We start from the raw sequence: 24,628 nt of genomic DNA, 5'->3' as shown, positions 1-24,628 counted from the left end.
TGAGAATAAGTACTGCGGGGAGTTAGGGAGAGTGTATTATGAGATGAGAGTGAAAGTACAGATTACCCGTTTTTTGAGGACTAAGTGCGATATGTATACTTGTAAGGTGCTGACGTGGCTCAAGTGATCCAGGTCAGACCTGTTACTTTTAGTTAGGGAAAGATTCCCTTGGCTCAAACCAATCGACGGAGGTCAGGGTGAAGGCCGGTGCACCCCTCATGAGATGGGGGAAATTTTTCCCCCACCCAATCATGATCTGTCATGTCAATTTCTCTTTCATGCACCACTTTTGCCCAAAAAAACATAAGGGTTGTTTCATCTAGACCATTAAAAAAAAGAAGAAAAATGCATAATTAGTTGAAAGAGAGTGGAGCCCACCACTACTCCCACTCCCTCCTCTTCCCCGCATGCGGCAACAACTCCCCACACATCTCCTTCACCGCGTGACATTTCCTTGTTGGTGGTGCACCCTCATGCGGCAAAAATACACCCCGCTCACTTCCCCACTTCCACCTCCTTCACCCTTATGACTCAGAGGCAGTGACGGATTCAAGAATTTTTTCCACCAGGTTCCTTTTAGTAGATTTTCACTAATTCTCACTATTTTTTTTAAATCATACAAAACTTCCACCATTATTTTCATTTTTTTTCCAAACTAAGGGGGTTCCCGGGAACCCCAAAACACCCCTGGATCCGCCACTGCTCAGAGGGAACTCAGGGAACCCTAGATTTGGCCGGGCCTTTTCGTTCGTAGGCTGAGATTCGGTTCGGTGGTTTGGGGGTAACCTCATCAGTGTACTACGAGTTAATTTCAGTTTAATAACTTAAATTAAATGATGATATATTATGCCAAAAATCTACTTACTTATTTGAACGTAGACATTTATTTTAACCGAAGTACACTGTCTGATCATAAAGAAACCTCTTCGTACAACTTTTTTAATGATATAATATTAGACTGTTCGGTATCGGGTTCATGGAGGGGTCATGTGCCGAGTTCATGTTATATGGTTTTAAGTGTGTCAAAGTTAGGTTGATTTTTTAACACAAATAAATATAAGGGTCGTGTTCAAATTCATTAACTTTAACCCACTAAACCGCCGAAGTTGATACGCCTTATAATACCCAGTCCCGTTTTTTCAACTAGTTACAATAATGCATGATCCCTTTTTTCTTCTCCTTCGTTTGACGTATATCATATGCATCGATTTAGAATCTCCGTTTAATATATCACCGTATCTTTCATTAAAGCTAGACGGTATGGGGCGCTAACCCAATGCCACCTTAGCCATTTTTATACAACAGCCCCCCCCCCCCCCCCCAACCAACCGTCTTGCAAGCGCCATTGGAGGGGCGCTATTGTGCCTCCGCGATTGCAATAGCGAGCAACAACGGGTGTGTTTGGTGGGCCCCTTGTATTTGACCGTTGTGAAACACACTATATATACACACACTCTTATTTTATTTCACTCTAAACCTCTTCATATATTGCAATGGTCGTGTAGATTTCCAATGAAGATACAATTCGTCTCTTTCATCTGCATAAATTCACACGAGTGCAATAAACTATTTTCAGGTCTGATAATGCGATCCTATTACATATAATAGACTATTAATTCGATTTTATAATGAAGAAGCTTTATTATTGCTTCATACCGGGTAAGACTATAGATTTTGCACATTATGCTCGACACCATGTTGCACTTTGTCACCATGAATATCCATCATACCTTATAATAACCGCTCACATACCTTCAAGTTAACATGTTTCCTTGGCACCTATTTTATTACTTCACTTGCGCCGGTATCTTTTATCCCTCACATTCCCTTCCATTACCATACTCTTGACTTATCATAAGACAACAGATTCAAGCGTTCGCTCTGTCCACATAAATTTGTTTTTTAGCGACATTTTTTTCCTCTGTTGTGTCTTGGGCAATGTTGGAACCCACAACCTCTTGGTTGTGGGCTCCCTTCTTACCACTAGACCCCCCCCCCCCCCCCCCCCAAAATCAACATACATTTCGGACAATATGTTATATCACAATGAACATGTTGGTATTCACACGTTCTCGTTGTATAGTAAGTTGAGAACGTCCACACATTCATTGTTCAACCCTTAATAATTTAGTAAATTAGTACTCAATGTCGTCACTATAATGCAACATTTTCAACATTACAATAGTGCATGAAGCTATTGATTGATCAGTTGGGTGTATAAAGATTATGAAAATGGTTCTCAACCCATTTGGATGACACTGCTGGATATACACAGACCACATTTAATGACTGCATGTCTGCAACTCTGCATCATTTTTATTTGTTGGACACTTTGAATAAGATTCATTTCATCATCAATAACAACTTTCTGAACTCTTGAATTCGAGTCGTTGATGTCTAGCAATGTTCATGACAATATATATTGAGCTACGAGTTCATGACAATATACGATTTCATTATCAACCAATGTAAGCAAAAACGATCGAATAATTACTACAAAAACTATGTGCTAATATACAACATGAAACTTACTTAGAAAAACAGACCTCTTCTCTTCTTCTTCCCTAACTTTTTATCAACAGCTCGTTTGACAAACGATCTCATCGTTAGTACAATTGCATCTCTTGAGCAGCTAATGCCAGATGCATTATAATCCGCACATAAATATTGCTCAACGCCATGGGGTCCAACTATAGAGAACTGTAACGGTTCTTCTGCCGGTAGATTAATAACGGTTGTTGGTGTATACTTATCAGCTACCACAACACCATTATTGGATCCATTAAGCTTAATGCTGTAACCACTTTTCTTGATTTCCAATATTGCCGGTTCCCAAGCGTCAGGAGACCGTCTCAAAACAAACACGTTAACACTCACATGACCTACACTTACCGATCTTTCGATTTCACGAAGCATATCAGGATGACAGGTGATCTTGTTGTTGTCATTTGCGAAACATTTTACAAGTTCACCCTCTCGTTGTCTGTCGTCAAGTGGCTGAACGATTACAGCAAGAGAATTATCTAAATCATCTGCTGTAACGATATACGTGGGCTGTTTTGCGCCTTCTATGTATTTCATTGACCCGTCTTGCATAAGGCGAACCCACTCAAACCTACAAGTCTTCGTTCCGTTTCTTGGGTACCCACTTGCTTGAATTTCGTTACCTGGAAAAGGGTCACCGATTATCTGCAAATCCGCGATTGTCGGAAGTGGTTTATTCGTATAATCCACATCATCATAGTCATCTTCTTCTGAATCATCCGCTTCTTGGTGCGACGAAGAAGACGGTTCTTGTTCGTGTTCTTCTTCAAGAATCGATGGTAAATACGGAGTATTTACCACATCGTCTCCTGGTCTCTCCATATGAACTGGCTCTGGTGCTTGTGAAAAGCTTGAGTGGGCCCATTCGGAACGCGCAGGATCGTTTAAAGCCACCTCTTTCGTACGCGAATGCAAAACCAAAGGTTGATATTGCGAATCTTTTAGCCGTTCTTCGGCTATAGCGAGTCTTTCCTTCTGATGCTTAAACAAAACCCTCAAATTACTAACAATGGTATATGCATCAAGACTTGCAGGATAAAGCGATTGTTCAGCAAGAAGAGGTACCAAAGACTTTACAAACACTGAATCTTCGTCTCGAGCTACTTGCAGCGCGTACTCAAGCCGTACATTCTCTTCAATTATCTCTTGTCTATAATCCATAGCTTTCAATCTAGCTTCATCAAACTCCTGTTGTTGCTGCTCAAACCCTTTATACATCGAACCAATTCGTTTCTCAAGAACACTCTTCTCGCTTTCAATACGCGCTTCCTTGACCTCAAACTCAGCCAGATGTCTTCTCAGCTGCATAATCTCTTGTTCCTGATCTTCAATCTGCTGCACAACATCATCTTCTTCAACCAGTTTCGTGTTTACAGTATGCCCATCATTCACAGTTAATGCAGACAAGGTGTTTGATGAAATGCCTCTGAGACGAAAACCATCTCCACCCATAATTTACACAAAATAATATCAATAAACCCTAAACAAAACACTAATTTGAAACAGAAATTGATCAATCAAATCAAACTGCAACCAGAAATGATAAATTGATACATAATAATACACATTATTATATGAAAAAAGGTAACGAATTTGATTTTGTTTGTTTAGGGTTGACCTTTAATGGAAGTCTTCGCACAGAAATATGAGATTGTTGCAGGTCTTTAATGGCTGGTCATGCATTGATGAAATGAGGGTAGTTTGAACAGAATGTATATATAGGCGACTTGTGGGTATTCGGGTCGGGTTGTGAAATGGATGTGGGTTGTTGAATAGGTAAACCCCTCGAAAGGGATTATTATATTTTTATTTTTTATTAAAAATAATAAATTTTAATAATCCAAACTATTAGTTGTGGGCCGGAAATGGTCTAATTTTAAAAATAACCGGTAGTGGTATTATTTTTTCATATATTGTAAACAAATGGATCTTAACTAGTAGAATCTGAATTTCTTTTTGTCCCATTTTTCTTTTCTGTTAACAAATGTCCATTGAATTGCAATATGTGAAAAAAGTGGAAACACTATTGGTTATTTTTTAAATCCAATATTCTTTTTTATTATTATAAACTTTTTGAAGAAAAATAGGTAGTTAAATTTGTTTACTTACCTGGAACTATCCTTAAAGGTTAACTAACTAAAATTTGTTTACTCACCTAGAAGTCTAGAACTATCCTTAAAACTTAACTAATTTAAATATGTTTTTTAGTATCAATTTATTTATCATCAATTTGTTTTTGTTTATGCTGAACACAAACAACCCCCCCCCCCCCCCCTAAAAAAAACTTATTGTAATATAGAAGAAAGTTTTGTTACTTCTAGAGTTGTAGATTTTTTTTTAAATATATATCTACTCAAATCAAATAGTGTTAACAGTTCATTTACAATTGAATGTGTGTAGATTCATCACAAGTACCAGTGGATTATTTGCTGGGGTGTGAATGAGGTGTTTAACCATATTTTTAAGAGGTGTGGTCGGGGTTTTTTGCCTAAAATATACACTAAAATTTTTTTTCAAGAGTTGCGGCCGCCCACCCTGACCACTATGTAGATCCGCCCCTGACAAGTACTTTTTTCTAACTCTAAAATGTATTATTTTAAATTATTTTGTAATTTACAATGTATCGGTAAGCTTTTTTTTGGTCAGATTTGATGTAGATGAAAATAAATTGATAAGTAGATGACATTCTATACGATTTTAATAAAAATGTTTAAATGTTTTAAAACTTTGTGTGCATTATTTAAAATTTGGGGTGTGTAAGTGTAATAACAAGTAAAATTGGACAAGCATACCCAAATACAATAATTTGGAATAAAGTGACATATTTTATCGATTCATGTTATTACAATTTTAAAGCAACTTTTCTAAAATGTTTGATTTGGTGTGCTCACTAAATAAATATCGTTTTGTCGAAGAGAGGAGTGTTGATTGGGTTGCAAACTTATCATCTTCCCTTTTTCTTTGAAATTTCGTTGTTTATGCAAAATAGAATAAAAAGATAGAGATGTTGGAAATTTGGACATAGTTAGAGAGTGGAAATTTCTTTGAAAATAATTGGTTTTCATTATGTGAATGTTGCTTATAATTGTTTGACAAAAATGCGTCGTCAGCTTCCTCGTTTTTTCATTTTAAATTTTTGCTTTTGGTGTTTATATATTAGTCACCCTCGTGTTTTCTGCTACGAGTTAAATTCAATTTAATAACTTTAATTAAATGATAATATATTACGCCAAAAGTATACATACGTATTGCCCTAGTGACAAGGAGACTTGGGTTCTTCAATGAAGATCCAAATTCAATTTTTATTTGTGTTACTTTGGTAGATTATGCAATAATGGATAGAGCCTAGCCTTCTTGCAGAGGTGTCATGTCAGTGGCGGATCTAGGAACGTTTTCGACAAGGTTCCTTTTGATAGATTCTCACTATTTTTTTCAAAATCATACAAGGTTTTCACTTTTTTTTTTTCATTTTTTCCAAACCGAGAACCCCCAAAACACCCCTGGATCCGCCCCTGTGTCATGTTCTATCTTGACCTCACCTGGGTTTTCGTCACATCGTGTGTTACGACAGAGAGTGTTCAACTCTTGTGGTGGCACAACGTCTGTTAAGTGGCAGTCGGTGGTATGATTTCTCGGGAGAACGACCAAACCAAACTTTGAAGCCCAGCGTGAGCCCCGTTAAGATAACATAGTCTAGCCGAAGTGGAGCAACGAGGCTCTCCAATTTATGAAGTGTGGTGGCTTAACATAAGAAAGGCGCCGTTAAAAAAAATAAAAATTGAACGTAGAACTTTGTCAAAATATGGGAAAAGATTAACTTCATTCAACAAGAAATCAACAATAAAATCTTCACACATACTTGCAGATCATCAATATAACAATCTGTGACACAACTCTCACTAAATCTATATGATAACAGGTTCTTCAACACGAGGAACCAAGATCAAAACCTAGACCTAGCACACGAGAGATCTTGAGCGTTAAAAAATAACAAGCTATTGTTATGAAACCCTAAAGGAATAATCTGGAATCTCTCGACTCTCATCTCCCCCACTGAACAGTGTTTGGCACCTTTATATGATGCGATCCATATTTAGTTTGAACCCTAAGCCCATTAGCAACTGAAATCTCTAAGCCCATGACCAACTTCCAATATCCAGATCCGTATAAGCCCAGTAGCTCCTTAAAGCCCAACAGCACCAATAGCCCATTAAACATACAAAATAAAAGAAGTAACAATATTAATAACTATAATAATATATTTGGTATAAAACTGGAGTAACTGATACAATATATTTTCAACACCCCCCCTCAGTTTTATTACCAAACATATCAAACATACCCAACTTTTTACATGCATGGGACATGTTGATTAAGTAACAAACCGTTTGTGAGCATATCTGCCAATTTGTTCGTTGGTTTAACTCCAACAGCTTTTATACATCCTTTAGAGATTTGATCTCTTAGAAAGACTGAATTGTTTTCGGTCAATCACGAAACACTGTATTGTTTTCTCACAACCAAGGAGTTTAAAAAATCTTACAGCGGAATAATGAAGATTGTAGAAAACTAAACCAAACACCTTCATTTAGGGTTCAAGACCATCACCACCAAACCTTCGGAGTAAACACCTTGGTTCAGCCATGAAACAACAACAAAGATACTCCCAGAAGTGGCATATGTGGTCTTCAGGATCACTACCAACAAGCACTCAAGAGTAAACACCAGTATCCTTCCAATGGAAGTACAACCACTAGGGAATCCAGAAAGAAAATCCAACTAACTACACTTAGGGTTTATATCCAGAGACCAACCACTGTTTGCATCGTTTGTACCTTTCAACAATTTAAACTAAATCTTCAGAAGGGAGAGATAGCAATCGCAAGATTACCAACAGCGGAAGACATGATTCCAATCAATGATATAATCATCGCTAAGGATTGAGCTCCAACTAATCTACCAAAAACAAACTTTTGATTTCGAATAACACAGGAAGATGAATTTAAGCCTCAAAACAGAAAACGAATTATCCAAACCATTTTATACAACCCAGAATGAATAAGATTCAGATTCAGATTCATAGACTAGAGAAAACACAAACGAATGACGGTTATTCGAAGAGTACAAAACTGGTTAGACAAACAATTGAAACAACCAGTTCATCTAACGAACTAAACCGTTTAAATCTTTTGAATCAACCTTTCAAGAAACCATTGGGTGTATAACACTCAAAAAATGGTTTTGGAGTTTTAGAACACAGCTTTCAAGCATTTAAGACAAAAACAATGTTTGAAGGAGAGTTTTTAATCAACATATAACACAAGACTGAATTATAGCATGGTGATGGTAAAAACACTTATAACACAACCAAGATATGACACAACTTATAGAAAATCTTTTATAATAACTTTATCCCAACATTAATATCACAAACATATTCTTAATCAAATAGTAAACTTTAGATTCACCATTGACAAAGAGTAAACTCAAAAATTACCACAAGGCACAACTAACGTGTTGTAATCACCACATAACGAATAGGGAGGATTTACAAGAACGAACTTGATCAAAACATCATATAACCCTCAACAAAAACACATAGCTAACCTATTAGATCATCAACACGATGGTCTATATTCATTCACTAACACTCAAACTAACAGGTAAACGAACGATCAACGTTCAAACCCTAGAATGAATTAGAAGAAAAACTGTGAGACAACAAACTGAGAGAAACCCTAACAAAATCGTCCAGAATCATTGATTATAACACAGAACGTGTCAGATCTAACACCAAAAACACCTTTGATCCTAACAGAAATCTTCCAATCATTCTCACGAACAAAAAATCCTTATAACTCTCTACAAAACATATCATCACACAGATCAGATATTAGTATCAACAAGATCTAATAGAATTTTCTATACAAAATCTCTAGATCTCTAGCTAAAGTTCAGAGAGTTCTAAATTAAAGATATAGAAAGTGTTTGAGAGATATAGCTTGTGAAGAATTCAAAAACTAAATTGCCATAACAAAAAAAAAAACTTTACAACTTTACAAGAATCATATCAAGAAATAACTTGTAAATAACATAAAGACTATTTTTTATTCAAGCAAAAAACCTTTTATAACTTCACAACAAGTACTAAATCGCAAGACTCATACGAGATAAGTCTGAAAACAACAAGAACAACATGAACTTTACCAGACTTAACAAAGACAGCTCTAAACCAGTGCAACAACACGAAGAACTGATAAAAAACAACACTACGATCTAATGGGACTAGACTCAACAAAACGAAGAATCTACAAACGACCTTAGACCAGTGTGGAAGAAAACACAAGCACCACCTAGACCAGTGAACTAACATCACTACGATCGGCGATGAAGTCTCAAAGAGACAAATAAGATCACCAACACAATGATCCTACACAACCCTCACTATGATCGGACTCAAAACATGAAGAATCCAAGACCAGTGAGACAAAGGCAAACGCTATCAAAGAATACATCTTCAAGATAGCATAACCCTTGCAAGAAAAACAATCACACAGCTTGCAACCAAAAAAAAAAACAAAACTCTCACAAGAGAAGATATACAAGGCTGTCAAAAAAACTCAAGAATAATCTTGACAATACTACTGGTTAAAATACGTGGACCACACGGTTCAACTAACCAGACAACAAGATTCTAGACACACGACATACGTGTCAAACAAACCATCATGATACGATTTCAATTAACAAAAAACCATCATGATACGGTCAAAGCCGAAAGGCATTTTTACCATTGTTCAAAAGTCAAAATTGAATCACACAATCCAAGACAAAGACTTGAGAACAATAATAAAACTTGAGACAGTTACTACTAGGAACTTTTATCAAGAACAAAGTTCAAGACACAAAGAACATACATAAAGACTAGACTAATAGTAACACAAAACACATAATCAGTCTCACAACATCAATAATCTTGAACATGTACAATTGGTTAAATTTATATCCCACACGACATAAAAAACATACTTTTAGTCACGTATTTTTTTTTACCAAAAATACAAGATCCTATGACCTTTTACTTATGAACATACAATCTTCTACAAAGAAGATGAAATACAGAGACAATCCTCTACATAATACGATACGAAGACAATGTGAGATTTGCATACATTGATACAACTCGAAACAACAAACACCCACAAATATGATCCAAAAAATACAACCAGCATAAAACCAGAAATAAAGACTCGAAACATCAACATGATGATTCTAAAAACAAGCCTCCAACTATCAACTCTCAAGATGACGAAACCTTAGACCTAAGACCATAACTGGAGAGAGAACGATCGCAAAAGGAACAAGAGTCTAAGTCAATATACAAGACAAGTGCTTAGATTATATATGAATAACAAAGTCATACCCAATTTTCATTAAACACTACAAATTTTTTTAATTTGAAAAACTCATGCAATAGAAACCAAGCTTTGTTCCTTTACACAAACTTTGAAAAAATATTCACAGCCCTAAGAACATAAACATGTTCTTTTAAGTACAAATACCACAAATTTTGGCAAAGTATGACCCTTTTTCTTTTGAAGAAAACTACCTTTAATGCTTGACCAAGGATTTAAAACAAGGAGTTGCTAAATTGTGGAAACAATCATAGCAACGAGAAATAAGAGTCAAGACAACAAGAGACAACATAGTCAAATATTGAAGACATTATGAATCAACTAAAAACATACAATATTTGTGAACTAGATCAATTTTTTTAATCCATGTAAACAACCTTGAATGTGAACAAGAACACAAGATCCAGAAAATAATCACAAACGTTCCAGACTTCACATATCACACAACAAGCACAAAAAATATAGGTAGAAAAAATAAAGAACACAGGAAGGCAACACATAAATAATGCAACAACAGAGGTGTGGCTCTCCTCTGTGTTCAACGCCGTTCCCCCTAACCTGGCCAAGAAATGCCTAAATACAATATAATACGTGTGACAAAACATAAAGAGAGATGGAACGATCTAACCTCAGGGAGCGACCTAATTAAGGTATATTCAAAATAATCAAGATCCGTAACCTTCACTTGGGGTTACGAATTCAAGATAGAAAAGACCATTCACAGAAGACAGCTTTTGGCAGCTAAATTCACCGCGTTCCTTCCGATTTGCATAGAGGAAAACCATTTCATTTCAGGCTTCTTTGTTACAAGGCCTTCAAGAGGAGTGTCAGAATCGGATGCAGGTTTGACGGCTGGGGGCATCACTGGTTTTTAATAACTCAATCCTTCCAAGACCTTAACGCTTTGCTACTTGCTTTAGATCAACAAACTCTGATGTATCTAAACCGCCACCCCAAGTTTGATTCAACCCTCCAAGACTAACACGAGTCGACTCAGTGGTTGCAGCTGGTGGTAAAGTAGTAACCTCTCGGCCTGACAAAACCTTTTTCCACCCAGAAAACTAGCAGACCTGGACCAGTAATCACTTGACCAACAGATCTGAATCCACAATTAACCAAGAAATCCTGAACAAACATCTGATCTTGAATGTTATAAAATTGAATCCTCACAACAGATCTTAAATAAGCAAGGCCTAAATTAGAGTTTCGAGCCGTGGATGACCAGAAACCCTTCACACAGAATTTCAAGTTAAGATCTCACCAGAGATCTGAGAATATTCACCCCAAATCAGTACAATGCAACGGAATAACAAAAATAGAACTCGCTATCTGACCAATTTTGAGAAATAACAACAATAACCCAACGAACACTTTCAAGAAATGCTAAGTTAGGGTTCAAACCGTGAATCACTAGATCACCTTCAAAATTGATAAAAACTCGTTCAATCTTGATTTAATTCCCAGAGCCATAAAGATGTGAAAGCCAGTTTGATCATACTTGCATCAGCGGAAACACCAATCAAACGAAAGATTTTCTGAGCGACCATTGTCTTCGAAAATATCAATAAGGTATCAAAACCCTAATCCGAAGAACAGAACAACTCGTATCAGACACTTTGAATATTGCAAACCCTAACAAATACGAACAAAAGATAGATTCGAACACGATCACGAGCCTAAGGCTCTGATACCATGTCAAAATATGGGAAAAGATTAACTTCATTCAACAAGAAATCAACAATAAAATCTTCACACACACTTGCAGATCATCAATATAACAATCTGTGACACAACTCTCACTAAATCTATATGATAACAGGTTCTTCAACACGAGGAACCAAGATCAAAACCTAGACCTAGCACACGAGAGATCTTGAGCGTTAAAAAATAACAAGCTATTGTTATGAAACCCTAAAGGAATAATCTGGAATCTCTCGACTCTCATCTCCCCCACTGAACAGTGTTTGGCACCTTTATATGATGCGATCCATATTTAGTTTGAACCCTAAGCCCATTAGCAACTGAAATCTCTAAGCCCATGACCAACTTCCAATATCCAGATCCGTATAAGCCCAGTAGCTCCTTAAAGCCCAGCAGCACCAATAGCCCATTAAACATACAAAATAAAAGAAGTAACAATATTAATAACTATAATAATATATTTGGTATAAAACTGGAGTAACTGATATAGTATATTTTCAACAAACTTTATTTCAACCGAAGTAGACTACCGTATCAAGATTCGATAAAGAAACCTCTTCGTACAATCTTTTTCAAAGATTTAATATTACTGGTGTGAAAATTGATGGCTAGGATGGTATACAATCAATACATCTATATTGAACCAAAAGATATAATTAACTAAATAATTTTCATTTTCATTTTCAACATCTACAAACAATATGGTCCGCGGAATAGTTCTTGCCCTTTATTGGGATCACATGAGCGGCAAAGAAAACAGTGCCAGTTCAAAATTATGTTTTTACCCCCACTTAAAAACATATTTACGTTTTTACTCCCAGCTAAAATTTTCATTTTTGCCCTCGGTTCAAAATTACGATTTTGCTTCGTTTAAATTTACAGTTTTGCCATTAATTTTTTTCCTCACAACCAAGTTACGATTTTGCCCTCAAATTAAATTTACATTTTTTCTATCGTTTTTGTTTGTTTTTCCTGGTTAAATTACAATTTTGCCCCTAATGTAAAATTACAGTCATGCCGGCGCCTGACACTCCCCCATTGGTCCATTTAATTTACGCTTTTATCCCTGAAAAAATTATGATTTCGCCCTCAATTCAAAATTACGTTTTTTCCCATCGTTTTATTATTATTATTATTTTTTTTTGCAAAAGTATAAAAGTTTTTTAAATTGGTTGACTCAATTTAATTTTTTTTCCATGTCAAGGAGCTGCCTAACACTCGCTCGTTAGTTCTGAAAAATTACAGTTTTGCCCTGAGCCGAAAAATACGGTCTTATCATTGTTTTAGTTTTTTTCCTAGCAAAATTATATTAGTGTTTTTTAATTGATTGAGAATTATCCGGCCATCGTCCTGTAACGCGGACGAAACATCAACTAGTTATCATACAACTACAAATATATTCTAACAAATCAATATAACGACAAAAATCCTCTCGCAAGCTTTAAATGGAACCGATTTATTGAGTTTTCCATTATTTTATTTGTTGCTTGTAATTTTCATCTTTTTTAATTTCAATAGTTTGATGAAATCACCGTTCAGTAGTTATTTGAACGGATCAACACCCTGTTTTCTAACCCAAATCATATTGCAAAAATGTCATATTATATTTTTTATTTTTAAATATAATATTTTTGAATTGAAGAAAGATATAGATTACGGAAAGTTTTTGGGCCAAAGTGAAATAGTGGGCCAATGGATTATGACCTATTGAACTCATGGGCTGACTTTCTTTTTTTCATTGTACTAGTTAAATTTCCGTCCGCGCGTTGCGGCGGGGACCCAATGACTGCAAAACGCGTGTCTGTAAGGGCAAGCAGATACCGAATATCAAAACATAAATAAAAATGTCGTGAAAATGATAGTCAATCCGTCATAAAAAAACGATTTTAAATAACCTAATATATAATAATATGACCCACACGTCCTACACGTTGGAAATTCGGTTGTTTTCAGTTCAGTTATTACGGTGCTAACACGTTAAAATATGGATGAGCTCGGTACCTGTAACGGCACCGAAAGTACCGATCCGGAAAATCATCGAAATTAGGTACCGGCACCGAAAATGCTCGGTACAATACGGTATGGTATTTGAAGGTAAAAATCAATAAATACAGGTATGGTGCTAGACCGGTGTCGAACCAAAAGTAACGATTCTGAAAACGCCAAAAGGTGGGTACCAAATTGGTACCGAAAATGATTTGGTATAGTAAATTTGGTACCGATAGGATACCGGTTTGATTACAGGATTTGATACGATTTTCTCATCAATAATCTAAATATCCAACTTAATTTTACATGCTACAGTTCATTCATTACGTAAAAAGACAAAAAATAAAGCAAAATAAGTAGTTGTGTATATAAAACCTCATTCAAACGAAATACAGTCTACTTACTATGTGTATGAAAAGTAATCTAAACTGTGCAATTACTTGCATTGCTACGTTGCTACAGGATTTGATGAGCTCGGTACCAACCGGTACCGAAAATACCGTTACCGAAATCCCCCAAAATGGATACCGGTACCGAATATACCTGGTACAGTACGACTTTATACGGTCGGTACTGGTACGACACCGGTATTTTAGGGTAAAACCCGATGAATACCGGTGCCGAACGAATACCGAAAATACACTAAGTTTAGTAAATTTGATACTGGTACCCAATACTATTCATTCATTTCTATTTTTATTACTTTTCATTAAAGACTCTTTTTAATATTTATTTATTGTTACTGTTCAATCCCTTCTGTTTTTAATATATAGGTCAATTCGATATCGACTTTTGGTGTTTTCTGTACCAGGCTGGTGTCGATTTTTCTCTTTATGTACCGATAACCGTACTGGTATTTTCGATATCAGTACCGGTTGACAAAAGCTTATCTAACTTAAAAAGTAAAGAAGATAATAAAACTATTAAGACCGTGGGGTATGGTGGGGCGGGGGTTTGGCGCATGGGTTTACACGTGGCTTGGGTGGGCTTCGCTGAGCTGACCCACATTGAAGAAGTTATGGTGGGGCGGGGGTTTGGGGCGTGGCTATTTTAAAAGTTAAACATGGCCCGCTATGCCCTAGCCAACAAACCAATAAGAGCCGGCCACATAGGATCGCTAGCATGCCCCACTCCCGACCTTAAACTCCCGCCCAAGGGGCCACGCCCAAACCCAAGCCCACCCGGGGTGGTGACTTGGGCGTTTCTCTCCAACCCACGTCCCAACCCCCGCCCTATACCCCATAGTCTAAAAAAACCATATATATATATATATATATATATATATATTATTTTAACTCATATGTATATTACTGTTCAAAACTTTCGATTTTTAATATATAGGACAATATGTTTGTGTTTTTCAAATTTCAAGTCCTGTCCTAATAACAAAGTGAGAGATGCTACTTTTCAACCCGGCCCGATCCAAAACCCCGCTTTAGACCCGGCCTAACGATCCAAAACCCCGCTTTAGACCCGGCCTAACCTGGTAGTTTGGCATAAATTCAGAATTTTATGTTGAGAACCGGTTCCAAACCGAACCGAATTTGGCCTGATCCAAAAAACTCGCTTTTAAAGCTTCAAACCGGTTTGAGTGAGTTGGGTTTTCAACCTAAAATCAGTTTGTAACCCTCGGTTTGAGCCCAATGTTATAACAACAGACCGGTTTACAACCCAACCGTTTTTCTACACCAACTAGTGTTTTTCTTAGCATGTTACTGACATGCTTAAAACCACCCTTATTATATATTTTTTATACGCATAATAAACAAAAAGTTGTAATAAAACTAAAAATGAAAATAAATATTTATATATCATCATAAACTAAAAAATAATATAATATTTTGCCTTGATATCATATTTTCCAGAAAGTGTAACATAACAATTAGTATTCTTAAAAATAAAATATAAACTAACTATAATTAAATCTTTTATTAAGTTTACAATTCAGTATATATTTTGGGTAAAAATTGTAGAATATATTTTGGGTGAATATTGTAGTTTCTTTTGAGTGTTTGGATACCAGGCCAACTTTACTCCAAATCAAGATAACCCATATTCCCTCAAGCTTGTTTGGTAACACTGCATAAAATAAGGATGAGCATGGTACCGGTATCGAAAGTATCGATGCCAAAAAAGGCTAAAAGTGGGTATCATATCGAAAATGTTTGATACGGTACGAAACCGGTATTTAAAGGTAAAAAGGCGATATTTTACCGGTATTGAAAACTCCAAAAAGTGAATATCAAATCATTATTGAAAAATAATTCAGTACCGGTATCGGTACGGTACCAGTTCAGTATCACTACCGGTTCGATACTGGTACTAAGTACCATACGCTCTCATTACACACCTGTAGGCTGTAGCACAAAACATTGAAACTCCCAAATCCCTTTATCCACACACACACACACACACCTGTAGCTTCTCCAATGGCGTCTTCAACCTTTTTCAACTGCACTTCACTCTTAACCCCAATCAAACCTCTTCAACGAAACCCATCTTGTCAAACCACCGTTTGTCTCTCACAATTCGCTAAGAAACCAACACCATTGAACCTCAGTTCATCACACAGCGTCTCTGTTTTCTCCCCATTGCTTCCAAACACCGTCTGTTTTCCCGTTCGAAAACCTCAATCTCTCACAATTGTATCTGCTAAGGGGTATAAGATGAAGACCCACAAGGTTTTTTCCTCTGTTCCTTTGTATCATTGTTCATAGTTGGTTTGTGTGCATTTTTGTTAACGTATTGATGAGATCGCATTGTGATTACATGATGCGAGGCTGATGCGCCCTAAATCGCATAATGCGCTCCTAATGCGCTCGCATGATGCGCCCTGATTAAAACGCATCGGAGTGCAATGCGCATTTTAAAACCAATTGAGTAATGTGTGTGAGTATCTGAACAAATAAGGCCATTGATTGAATAAATCTGACTATATTTAGTGTTTAAAAGTTCACAATATAAAATAGTATCTATAAATAACTTTTAGTATTCTTTTCAATAACGAGCCTTTTGCATATGTGATGCGTGTTTATTGCGCATCATGCATCGGCTTTTGGGATGAAAACGCATCAGAGTGATACCCGTTTTATTACGATCAAATCTTGTTATCTTGAAAATTGCATTTTGTAGGCTTCAGCAAAGAGATTCAGAGTAACGGGAATAGGGAAGATTGTGAGGAGGAGAGCTGGGAAACAACATTTACTTAGAAAGAAAAACGCTAAGAGAAGAACACGTCTCTCGAAAACGGTTAGTGTTCAAATCTATGAAACGAAAGATTTCTTTTCTCTAAAACTGTCATCATATGTTGCATTTTGGAACAAGTTTCAAGATCCATATTGATTTTGAGTCCACAAATTGACCGCATTAATTGGAAGGGCGTTTGATCAATTGTTTGATGCAGGTCCAAGTTGACCGTAGTGACTACAACAATGTCATAGGAGCCTTGCCCTATCTGAAGATCAACCGAGCCAATTAGGTCGAACCACTTCATAAAGATCAAACCATTTTGATTCGGGTTGCAAGTTCTACGCAGAGTTGCTCATCTTCTTGTTGTATTTATGGTTTAAATTGCAGGTCTTTTTACTCCTCTTCCTTCTATATGTAATTCATAGCCATTACATGTATATTTTCACTGCCTTTGATTGTTACATTTACCTTAGTTTTAACAACAAATTTTTCAACACCTTAGTTTCACATTTACCTTGCATTTGTAAGGATTTGAACCCACAATCTCGCATTTGTAAGAGTGGACACCATACCACTAGACCAATAAGTCATGGTTGTCGGCACAACTCCTAACTTGTATAAATGTTTATTATGATTTCTCATTGGTCTTATGTAAATCTTTATCACTTAAAATTATATTCTAGTATTCATTAAAAAGCCAAAACAACAAATTACAAACAAACGGCTGGTAAACGGACAACAAATAGGTGATAATTTTGTCACCAACAACAAAAATTAAAATATATATCGTCTTAAAATGACTTGATAATACTAATATCACCAAAAACAAAAATTAAAACATATGGCAATCAATGTTTTTAAAAACCAGTTCAAACCGGCCGGTTGTACCGGTTAAACCGCCCGGTACATCCGATTGAACCATCTGATACACCCGGTTAAACCAATCTCTGAGTCATTCACCGTTTCATGGCTTCTTGGCTCACATACGTACGGGTTGACTTTGGGCATACATCCCAACTACACATATATATGTAAATAATCATCTCCTTAATTTGATGTTTTGCACATGCAATTACTTGGCATATACTTTTTTTATTCTAATACTAGGTTATAACTCCGTGTATTACACGGGTCGAATAAATACATTTTATATACTAAATAATAAAACAATATATCTTTAAAAACCTCCTTTATTGCACGAGTTGAATAAATATAATTTTATATATTAAATAATAAAAAATTTGACTTCTCTCATTTCTATTTGATCCCAAAATAATGGCCTCCGTCGTGAAAGAGTTTGAACCTCTTAAAATCCGTCTGGACGAGTTAAAAAAAGCCACCAATAGTTTTGGTAGCAAAGTTATTGGACGTGGTGGTTTTGGGCATGTATATGAAGGAGAAGTCTCTCACTCTAAGGGGCGAGGCCTGGTTGCTATCAAGCGTTTGAGTCGTGAATATGGGCAAGGAGACCCCGGGTTCTGGAAGGAGATCATGATGCTTTCTCGGTACACACATAAGAATCTCATCTCTCTCCTTGGGTTTTGTGATGAAGATGGTGAGAGAATCCTTGTTTACGAGCATGCATCAAATGGAAGCCTTGATCGCCATTTAAGTTCCACTACTCTCATGTGGACGCAACGTCTCAGGATATGCCTTGATGCTGCAAGGGGGCTAGCCTACCTTCATGATCCCAAGGGCTTCCAACAAAGAGTTCTCCATAGAGATATAAAAAGTGGCAACATCCTACTAGATGACAAGTGGAATGCTAAACTTTCTGACATGGGACTTTCAAAAATAGGACCTGCGAATCAGCAACACACGAATGTCTTCACCACCGTTGCAGGCACCCATGGTTACTTGGATCCCCAATATTTGGAGACGTGCTCCCTAACCAAAGAATCAGACATATACTCTTTTGGTGTCGTCTTAGTCTTATTCGAAGTCCTGTGTGGGAGATTATGTACTGAAAAAGCTAACGGTCTGTTAAAGTGTTTCGTGCATATGTGGAAAGAAAGCTACAAATGTAAGAAGTTAGACCGGATTATCTTTAAAGATCTCATGCCACCAATGGACCCAACTTCGTTGGAAACATTTTCAGACATTGCATTCCAGTGTTTGCACTACTCTTGTGAACAACGGCCAACAACGTCTCGTATAGTGAAAAAGCTTGAGATTGCACTTCGTTTCAGGAGCGTCACGACATGAAACTGACTAATGTTGTGGGAACTTTTTAGAAATATCGATACGTGGATGAACTGAGCGTACTTCTATCAAAAGGCAAAGGGATCTTTCTTAACATGGGCACAACAGTAATTCGCTGCTGCTGCTTCTTTTTTTAATTGCAATGGTGAACTGATTTTTTTTATAGACTGTTAGCTTATTTGTAGAATTTAACATGATTAAAACAAATAATGATTGCAAAGTATATACAAATTCCAACTGCATTGTTTGCAATGCTTTTTAAAAAACAAAGCATTTAGTAATAAATAATGGTTGCTTTGAAGTTCTACGGTTGGTTGATTTGCTTCATACTTTTTTGTTGCTTGTTCTAGAAAAGGGAAGGAACTAAACGAAAAGAAGACAAAGCAAGAAAGGCAGGAGGGAAACTTGTACATTTTGATGGTTCAAACGTTTTTACAGCTGATGATCTTCTGAGAGCATCAGTTGAGATGACAAGCAAAAGTACTTACGGGTTTAACTATAAGGCAACATTGGAGAATGGTGATGAAGTTTCAGTTCAAACATGGAGTGAATATATTACTAAAGATGGAGAATATGAAGTTGAATTAAATTTGCTTGGAAAAATAAGGCATCCCAATGTTTTCGCAATTAGGGCTTATTATTTGGCCTCAGAACAAGAAGAATATAACCATCTCGTTTTTTATTACATGCCCGAAAAAAGCCAGCTTTCTGTATTTCTCCATCGTAAGCATATTCTTTGATTACTATTTTACCAATTTTCTTTATAACCATCTTGTTTCAATAAATGTGTCTTTTTAAAAAAGGGAAATCGGATTTTAATAACCCTAACTTTGACCCCTTGACCGACATTAAGTTGGGATTAATGTACGAGGATTTTCTTAAGTTGAGATTAATGTCGGCCAACGGGTCAAAGTTAGGATTATTAAAATCTAGTTTCTCTTAAAAAAAAGAGTAAATTACAAAAATCGTCCTTTATGTATGTCACTTATTGCAAACTGTGTCCTTTACCTTCAATAATTACAGAAAACGTACTCGATGTTTGCAAACCCTTGCAAGTTATGTCCTTTAGCCCTAACTTTGTTATTTTTTGTGGTTAAATCTGACCAAATGGACCCCACATGAGGGTATTTTGGTCATTTTACTCTCATGTGGGGTCCATTTGGTCAGATTTAACCACAAAAATACCCTCATGTGGGGTCAATTTGGTCAGATTTCACCACAAAAATTAACTAAGTTAGGGCTAAAGGACATAACTTGCAAGGGTTTGCAAACATCGAGTACGTTTTCTATAATTATTGAAGATAAAGGACACAGTTTACAATAAGTGACATACATAAAGGACGATTTTTGTAATTTACTCTAAAAAAACTATTACACGTTTAGATTGGGCAACAAGAATGCAAATAGCAAAAGGAGTGGCTAGAGGTTTGCATAACCTCCATACTCATCACAAGCTAATCCATGGAAATCTAACATCACACTATGTTTTGCTCGATGAAAACAATAACCACAAGATTTCTGACTTCGGGATGTCACGACTCATGCATGCTCATGTAAACTCACATCATATTGCCGCAGACAAGACTCTTGGCTACCAGGCTCCTGAGGTTTCCAAGCTCAAGGAAGTTGATATGAAAACCGATGTCCACAGGCTCCTTGGACCTTCATTAAGCTAATGAAACTGGAGGTTGGTGGTTGTGAAGATTATTATTAAATGTTACAACATTTGTCCAGGGTTGTCTAGGTTGATCCCATGGAGTGGCATGGAGGAGATCAAAAGTATCAATTTGTTTGGTTTATCCAATTTGGTTAAGCTAGAATTATTGGATCTTTATTTAACTGTTTAAGGTGTCATAGTTAGTTTACGAGTCTAATTGTAAGGGTAGTATATAAATCCGTTTAGATTTTTGTTTCGTTGGTTCATCCGATTGTAATCAGTTTCGTAGCCTTTATGTTTTTCGAAGTTAATCAAGAAAGAGGCGCTCAATAGTTTCGAGCAACTAGCGCGTGTCGTGGTTGTGGTTTTTCATCAATTTATTGCTTGTTTAATTCAACAAGTGGTATCAGAACCAAACCCAATATTGTCGAAGATGTCAGAGTTCCATATTGGAGGTGTCTAGAAGCTGAACAACACAAATTTTAACACGTGAGCTACGTGTTTGCATTCGTATCTTGTAGGTCAAGATCTTTGGGTTGTTGCCGAGAGAATACTCGCTTTATTACGACCAAATCTTGTTATCTTGAAATATGCATTTTGTAGGCTTCATCAAAGAGATTCAGGGTAACAGAAGTGGGAAGATTGTGAGGAGGAGAGCTGGGAAACAACATTTGCTTTTCAAGAAAAATGTTAACACGCGTCTCTCTAAAACGGTTAGTGTTCAAATCTATGTAACTAAAACCATAAATATCCAAACAAAACTGACTACTGACTAGCAACGTCCTGCTAAGTGAGTTAAAGCGTAGCAGAAAATCAAAAAATAAAGCCTATGAAAGAGTAGCTGATGAGGGTATAAATCATTTGGTTTACATCAAAGCCAAAAATTTCGTATGAAAACGTATAACTAATAGGTTTAGTTAATTTTGATTTTCCGTGATCATTTAGATATACATAAGTGGTTCAACTTAACCTCTGCTTCATATTTTGGTTTGTATTACATGGAAAGACCATTAGTGCACTCTTCTTTCGCAATCAAAAACACCGTTTGTGGTAAATCTAAACCAATTTATGACATTATTTTTTTTCTAAATTTCATATGTTCATTTTTTTGTTTCCACATGGGCACTAAAATTTTATTGATATATGATATATTTAAAGCATAATCTCCCACAAAGGACTTCAAATAAGACCACACTAAAATAATATAAGAACCATTTTGGCTTTTGAAAGTAGCATACTCAATAACAAAGTAAAACATAACCAAATAACAACTTCTAACAAGTATCCATTCAAATCATAACTAAATCTCCATTTAACTAATTTATATAAGAACATATAACTAAATAATGGTGAGAAAAAACCGAAATAACTAAACCAAAACAAAAACCGACAGTTCGGTTTTCGGATATTTAATAGCCGAAAATTTCAATTCCGTTATTGAATAACCATTTTCAATAATCGAACCTATAAGTTACAATAGCAAGCCTGGTCCATATAATTTTATAGCCAATTTCCAATACCAAATGATACACAATACAAACAAGCTAACCCTACCTTCTCAAATTGTTGAAAACATCAATCTACACAAGTTAATCATTAGTCTAAAATAGTTAGAATTTATTTTATGTATACTATGAAGATTACTTAAAACTCATTTGATACAAAACATCACATTTTTAACTAATGTATATATCTCGCTTTTTATATCATATGAAGGTAGACTAGCCCACTTGATACATATCTTGAGACGTTGTGGACTAGCCCACTTGATACATATATCTTGAGGCGTTTTGTCCATGTTAAAATACTGTAGTTTAAAAGGCTATTCCGGATTTCATTAGATGCATACTCATACACAAGGATCTTCTGACCATCCTCGTCACAAAATCCGAGAAGAGTGATGAGGGTGTGAGATTCTAAGGGGTGTAACGGGAAAGCATCATGATCTCCTTCCAAAACTCAACGTCTCATTGCTCAAATAGCAAGCCTGTTTCGGCCCTTAGAGTGAGCGGGGCATCTTTCATACACATTTCCAAATCCACAAGCTCTTGTAACTTTGCTACCAAAACTCTTAGGTGGCTTTTTTAACTCTTCCAAATGAATTTTAAGATGTTCAAACACTTTCATGACAGAGGCCATTATTTGTGGATCGAATAAAAAAGAGAGATCGAATCAAGCATTCCAATCAACTGAAAATCAAGAATTTGAAAAAAAAACTTAATGTAAGAATCACACAAAAAATAGTTTTTAAACTCACTAATGAAAGATTGTTAACATACTTAACAAGATTAGTCCAATGAAAGCAATGTCCATATAGAGGCTCACATAAGAGAGTAATTAACAACTCTTTACACAACTAATCTAACTAATTAAAAGAAGAGTTACTAGATTATATCACTCTGACAGATATTTGACACCAATATTTTACTAGAGGACCGATATGACGGATATATCACCGATATTAACTGCATAAGGTGATATTAGGCTAACCCTTTGTGAATTACTAATCACTACAGGTGAAGCTGCTCATAAAAGACAAAAAGGGAGCCAAAAACGACTCAACAGGAGTAACACAACACACAAAGTGTCAAGTTGAGAATGATGGGAGTCAAAGTGATAATTGGGAGTGACAGCGGCTAATACCTAAATACCCAATAGTTGAGACCCTTAAATGAATTGAACACATAATGTATTTCAAAATGTTTGGCAGGTCAATCTAGAAACAAAAGCCATTATTTGTGGTTCAAATAAAAACGAGAGAGCTCGAATCAAGCGTTCAAATCAACTGAAAGTCAGGAATTTGAAAAAAAAAGCGTAATCTATGAATCACACAAAAATAGTATATGCACTCTCTAATAGGAAATGAAAGATGGTTAACATACTTAAACTAGAATAGTTAAATTATAGAGACTCACATAAGACAGTAATTAGTAACTCAATGTATTTCAAAATGTTCGGTAGGGGTGAGCAAAAGGAAAAACCCAACCCGACCTGACCATTACCCGACCCGAGAACCGATCAAACATAAAATACAGAACCGATTCACTACCCTAAATATAGGGTCGGTTGCGGTTCATAGGTACAAGTCGGGTTTCACCATGTAAAGAACCGAGAACCAACCCGACCCTATTTTATAAGAAAAATTGGAACCGATCTAAGTACCTAGGTACTTGGTTCGGGTCGGGTTGGGTATATTTTCGGTTCGGTTCTCAGTTATTTTCGGTCCGGACCTAAACTTGCTCACCCCTGATGTTCGGTGAGTCAATCTATACCAAATTTGTGAGTGATAAAACCACTTAGGTTTAATGTCGCTTTTGAAAAAAATCAACACAATGAGTAGTAACAGAAAATTCATCTAATTGATCCAATTTTGCCCTAATTTTTAACAACAAAGTCTATCATTTTACTCCGCAAATGAACTTAAAAATACGAACCTCTGGTTGATTGGTAAGCATAAAAAAATCAGCAAGCTGCCGATTTCAGCAGCGGACAGCAGCTTGCATCTAATAGTAATAGGGCAGCGGCGATTTTTTTTGGTTTGCAAAGGATTGATAAAACCTAGATGCTCGTCCTTTATAAATAAATAAAAATAAAGCCCATAGACAATGGGCTTTTACCAACAAAAAAAAAACATTTTTTCTAGGCTGGGCTTAGTAGCTGAATGCGAACAGGGAAAAAACTAAACTAATAAAAAAATCTAACATTTTCTAGGCTGGGCTTAGTAGCTGAATGCGAACAGGGAAAAAACTAAACTAATAAAAAAATCTAACTTAGGGACTAGGGGTGGTTCACTAGTGATAGAATCTATCACTCCTACTATCCAATCAAGTCATGCTATGTGCACAACCAATATTCTATCACTAGTGATAGAAATGTAGGGGGTGGTATTACTAGTGATGGTATCACAACCTTTTTTATTTATACCATCAAT

At 36.1% G+C, this 24,628-nt stretch overlaps 3 protein-coding genes and 1 long non-coding RNA gene across 6 annotated transcripts; 2 read left to right on the top strand and 2 right to left on the bottom strand.

The window, feature by feature from the left end:
• Positions 1 to 2,434: 2,434 nt before the first annotated feature.
• On the bottom strand, positions 2,435 to 4,239 carry LOC110886106. 2 transcript variants are annotated; one of them, XM_022133865.2, is made up of 2 exons: positions 4,163 to 4,222; positions 2,435 to 3,970 (listed from the first exon to the last, which is right to left on the bottom strand). In XM_022133865.2, exon 2 carries the CDS (start codon positions 3,850 to 3,852, stop codon positions 2,533 to 2,535), a length of 1,320 nt encoding a protein of 439 aa, XP_021989557.1. In that variant the 5' UTR covers positions 3,853 to 3,970; positions 4,163 to 4,222; the 3' UTR covers positions 2,435 to 2,532. The 2 variants fall into 2 exon arrangements, with proteins under 2 accessions (XP_021989557.1, XP_021989555.1); XM_022133863.2 differs by having other exon boundaries at positions 2,435 to 4,239.
• Positions 4,240 to 16,006: 11,767 nt separating this feature from the next.
• Positions 16,007 to 20,602, top strand: LOC110886105 (50S ribosomal protein L35, chloroplastic). Of its 2 annotated transcripts, none has more exons than XM_022133862.2 (3): positions 16,007 to 16,330; positions 16,782 to 16,898; positions 17,053 to 17,345. In XM_022133862.2, the coding sequence occupies exons 1-3, from the start codon at positions 16,079 to 16,081 to the stop codon at positions 17,125 to 17,127; spliced, it is 444 nt and encodes a 147-aa protein (XP_021989554.1). In that variant the 5' UTR covers positions 16,007 to 16,078; the 3' UTR covers positions 17,128 to 17,345. The 2 variants fall into 2 exon arrangements, 1 of the variants encoding a protein (XP_021989554.1); XR_004869791.1 differs by lacking the exon at positions 16,782 to 16,898 and adding an exon at positions 20,424 to 20,602 and having other exon boundaries at positions 16,202 to 16,330; positions 17,053 to 19,763.
• LOC110883011 (probable leucine-rich repeat receptor-like protein kinase IMK3) lies at positions 19,136 to 20,716 on the top strand. The gene is made up of 4 exons (XM_022130879.2): positions 19,136 to 19,147; positions 19,207 to 19,260; positions 19,391 to 19,763; positions 20,424 to 20,716. The coding sequence occupies exons 1-4, from the start codon at positions 19,136 to 19,138 to the stop codon at positions 20,714 to 20,716; spliced, it is 732 nt and encodes a 243-aa protein (XP_021986571.2).
• A 1,389-nt stretch (positions 20,717 to 22,105) lies between these two features.
• Positions 22,106 to 24,237, bottom strand: LOC110886104. Its single transcript, XR_002562622.2, has 2 exons — positions 24,132 to 24,237; positions 22,106 to 22,886 (listed from the first exon to the last, which is right to left on the bottom strand). It is a non-coding gene; the product is annotated as an uncharacterized LOC110886104 (long non-coding RNA).
• Positions 24,238 to 24,628: the final 391 nt, after the last annotated feature.

The sequence above is a fragment of the Helianthus annuus genome, chromosome 10 (genome assembly GCF_002127325.2).
Source record: "Helianthus annuus cultivar XRQ/B chromosome 10, HanXRQr2.0-SUNRISE, whole genome shotgun sequence".
In the NCBI taxonomy this organism is placed as follows: Eukaryota; Viridiplantae; Streptophyta; class Magnoliopsida; order Asterales; family Asteraceae; genus Helianthus; species Helianthus annuus.
Note: the sequence above shows the minus strand (reverse complement) of the source record. Positions and strands in the feature narration are given on the sequence as shown.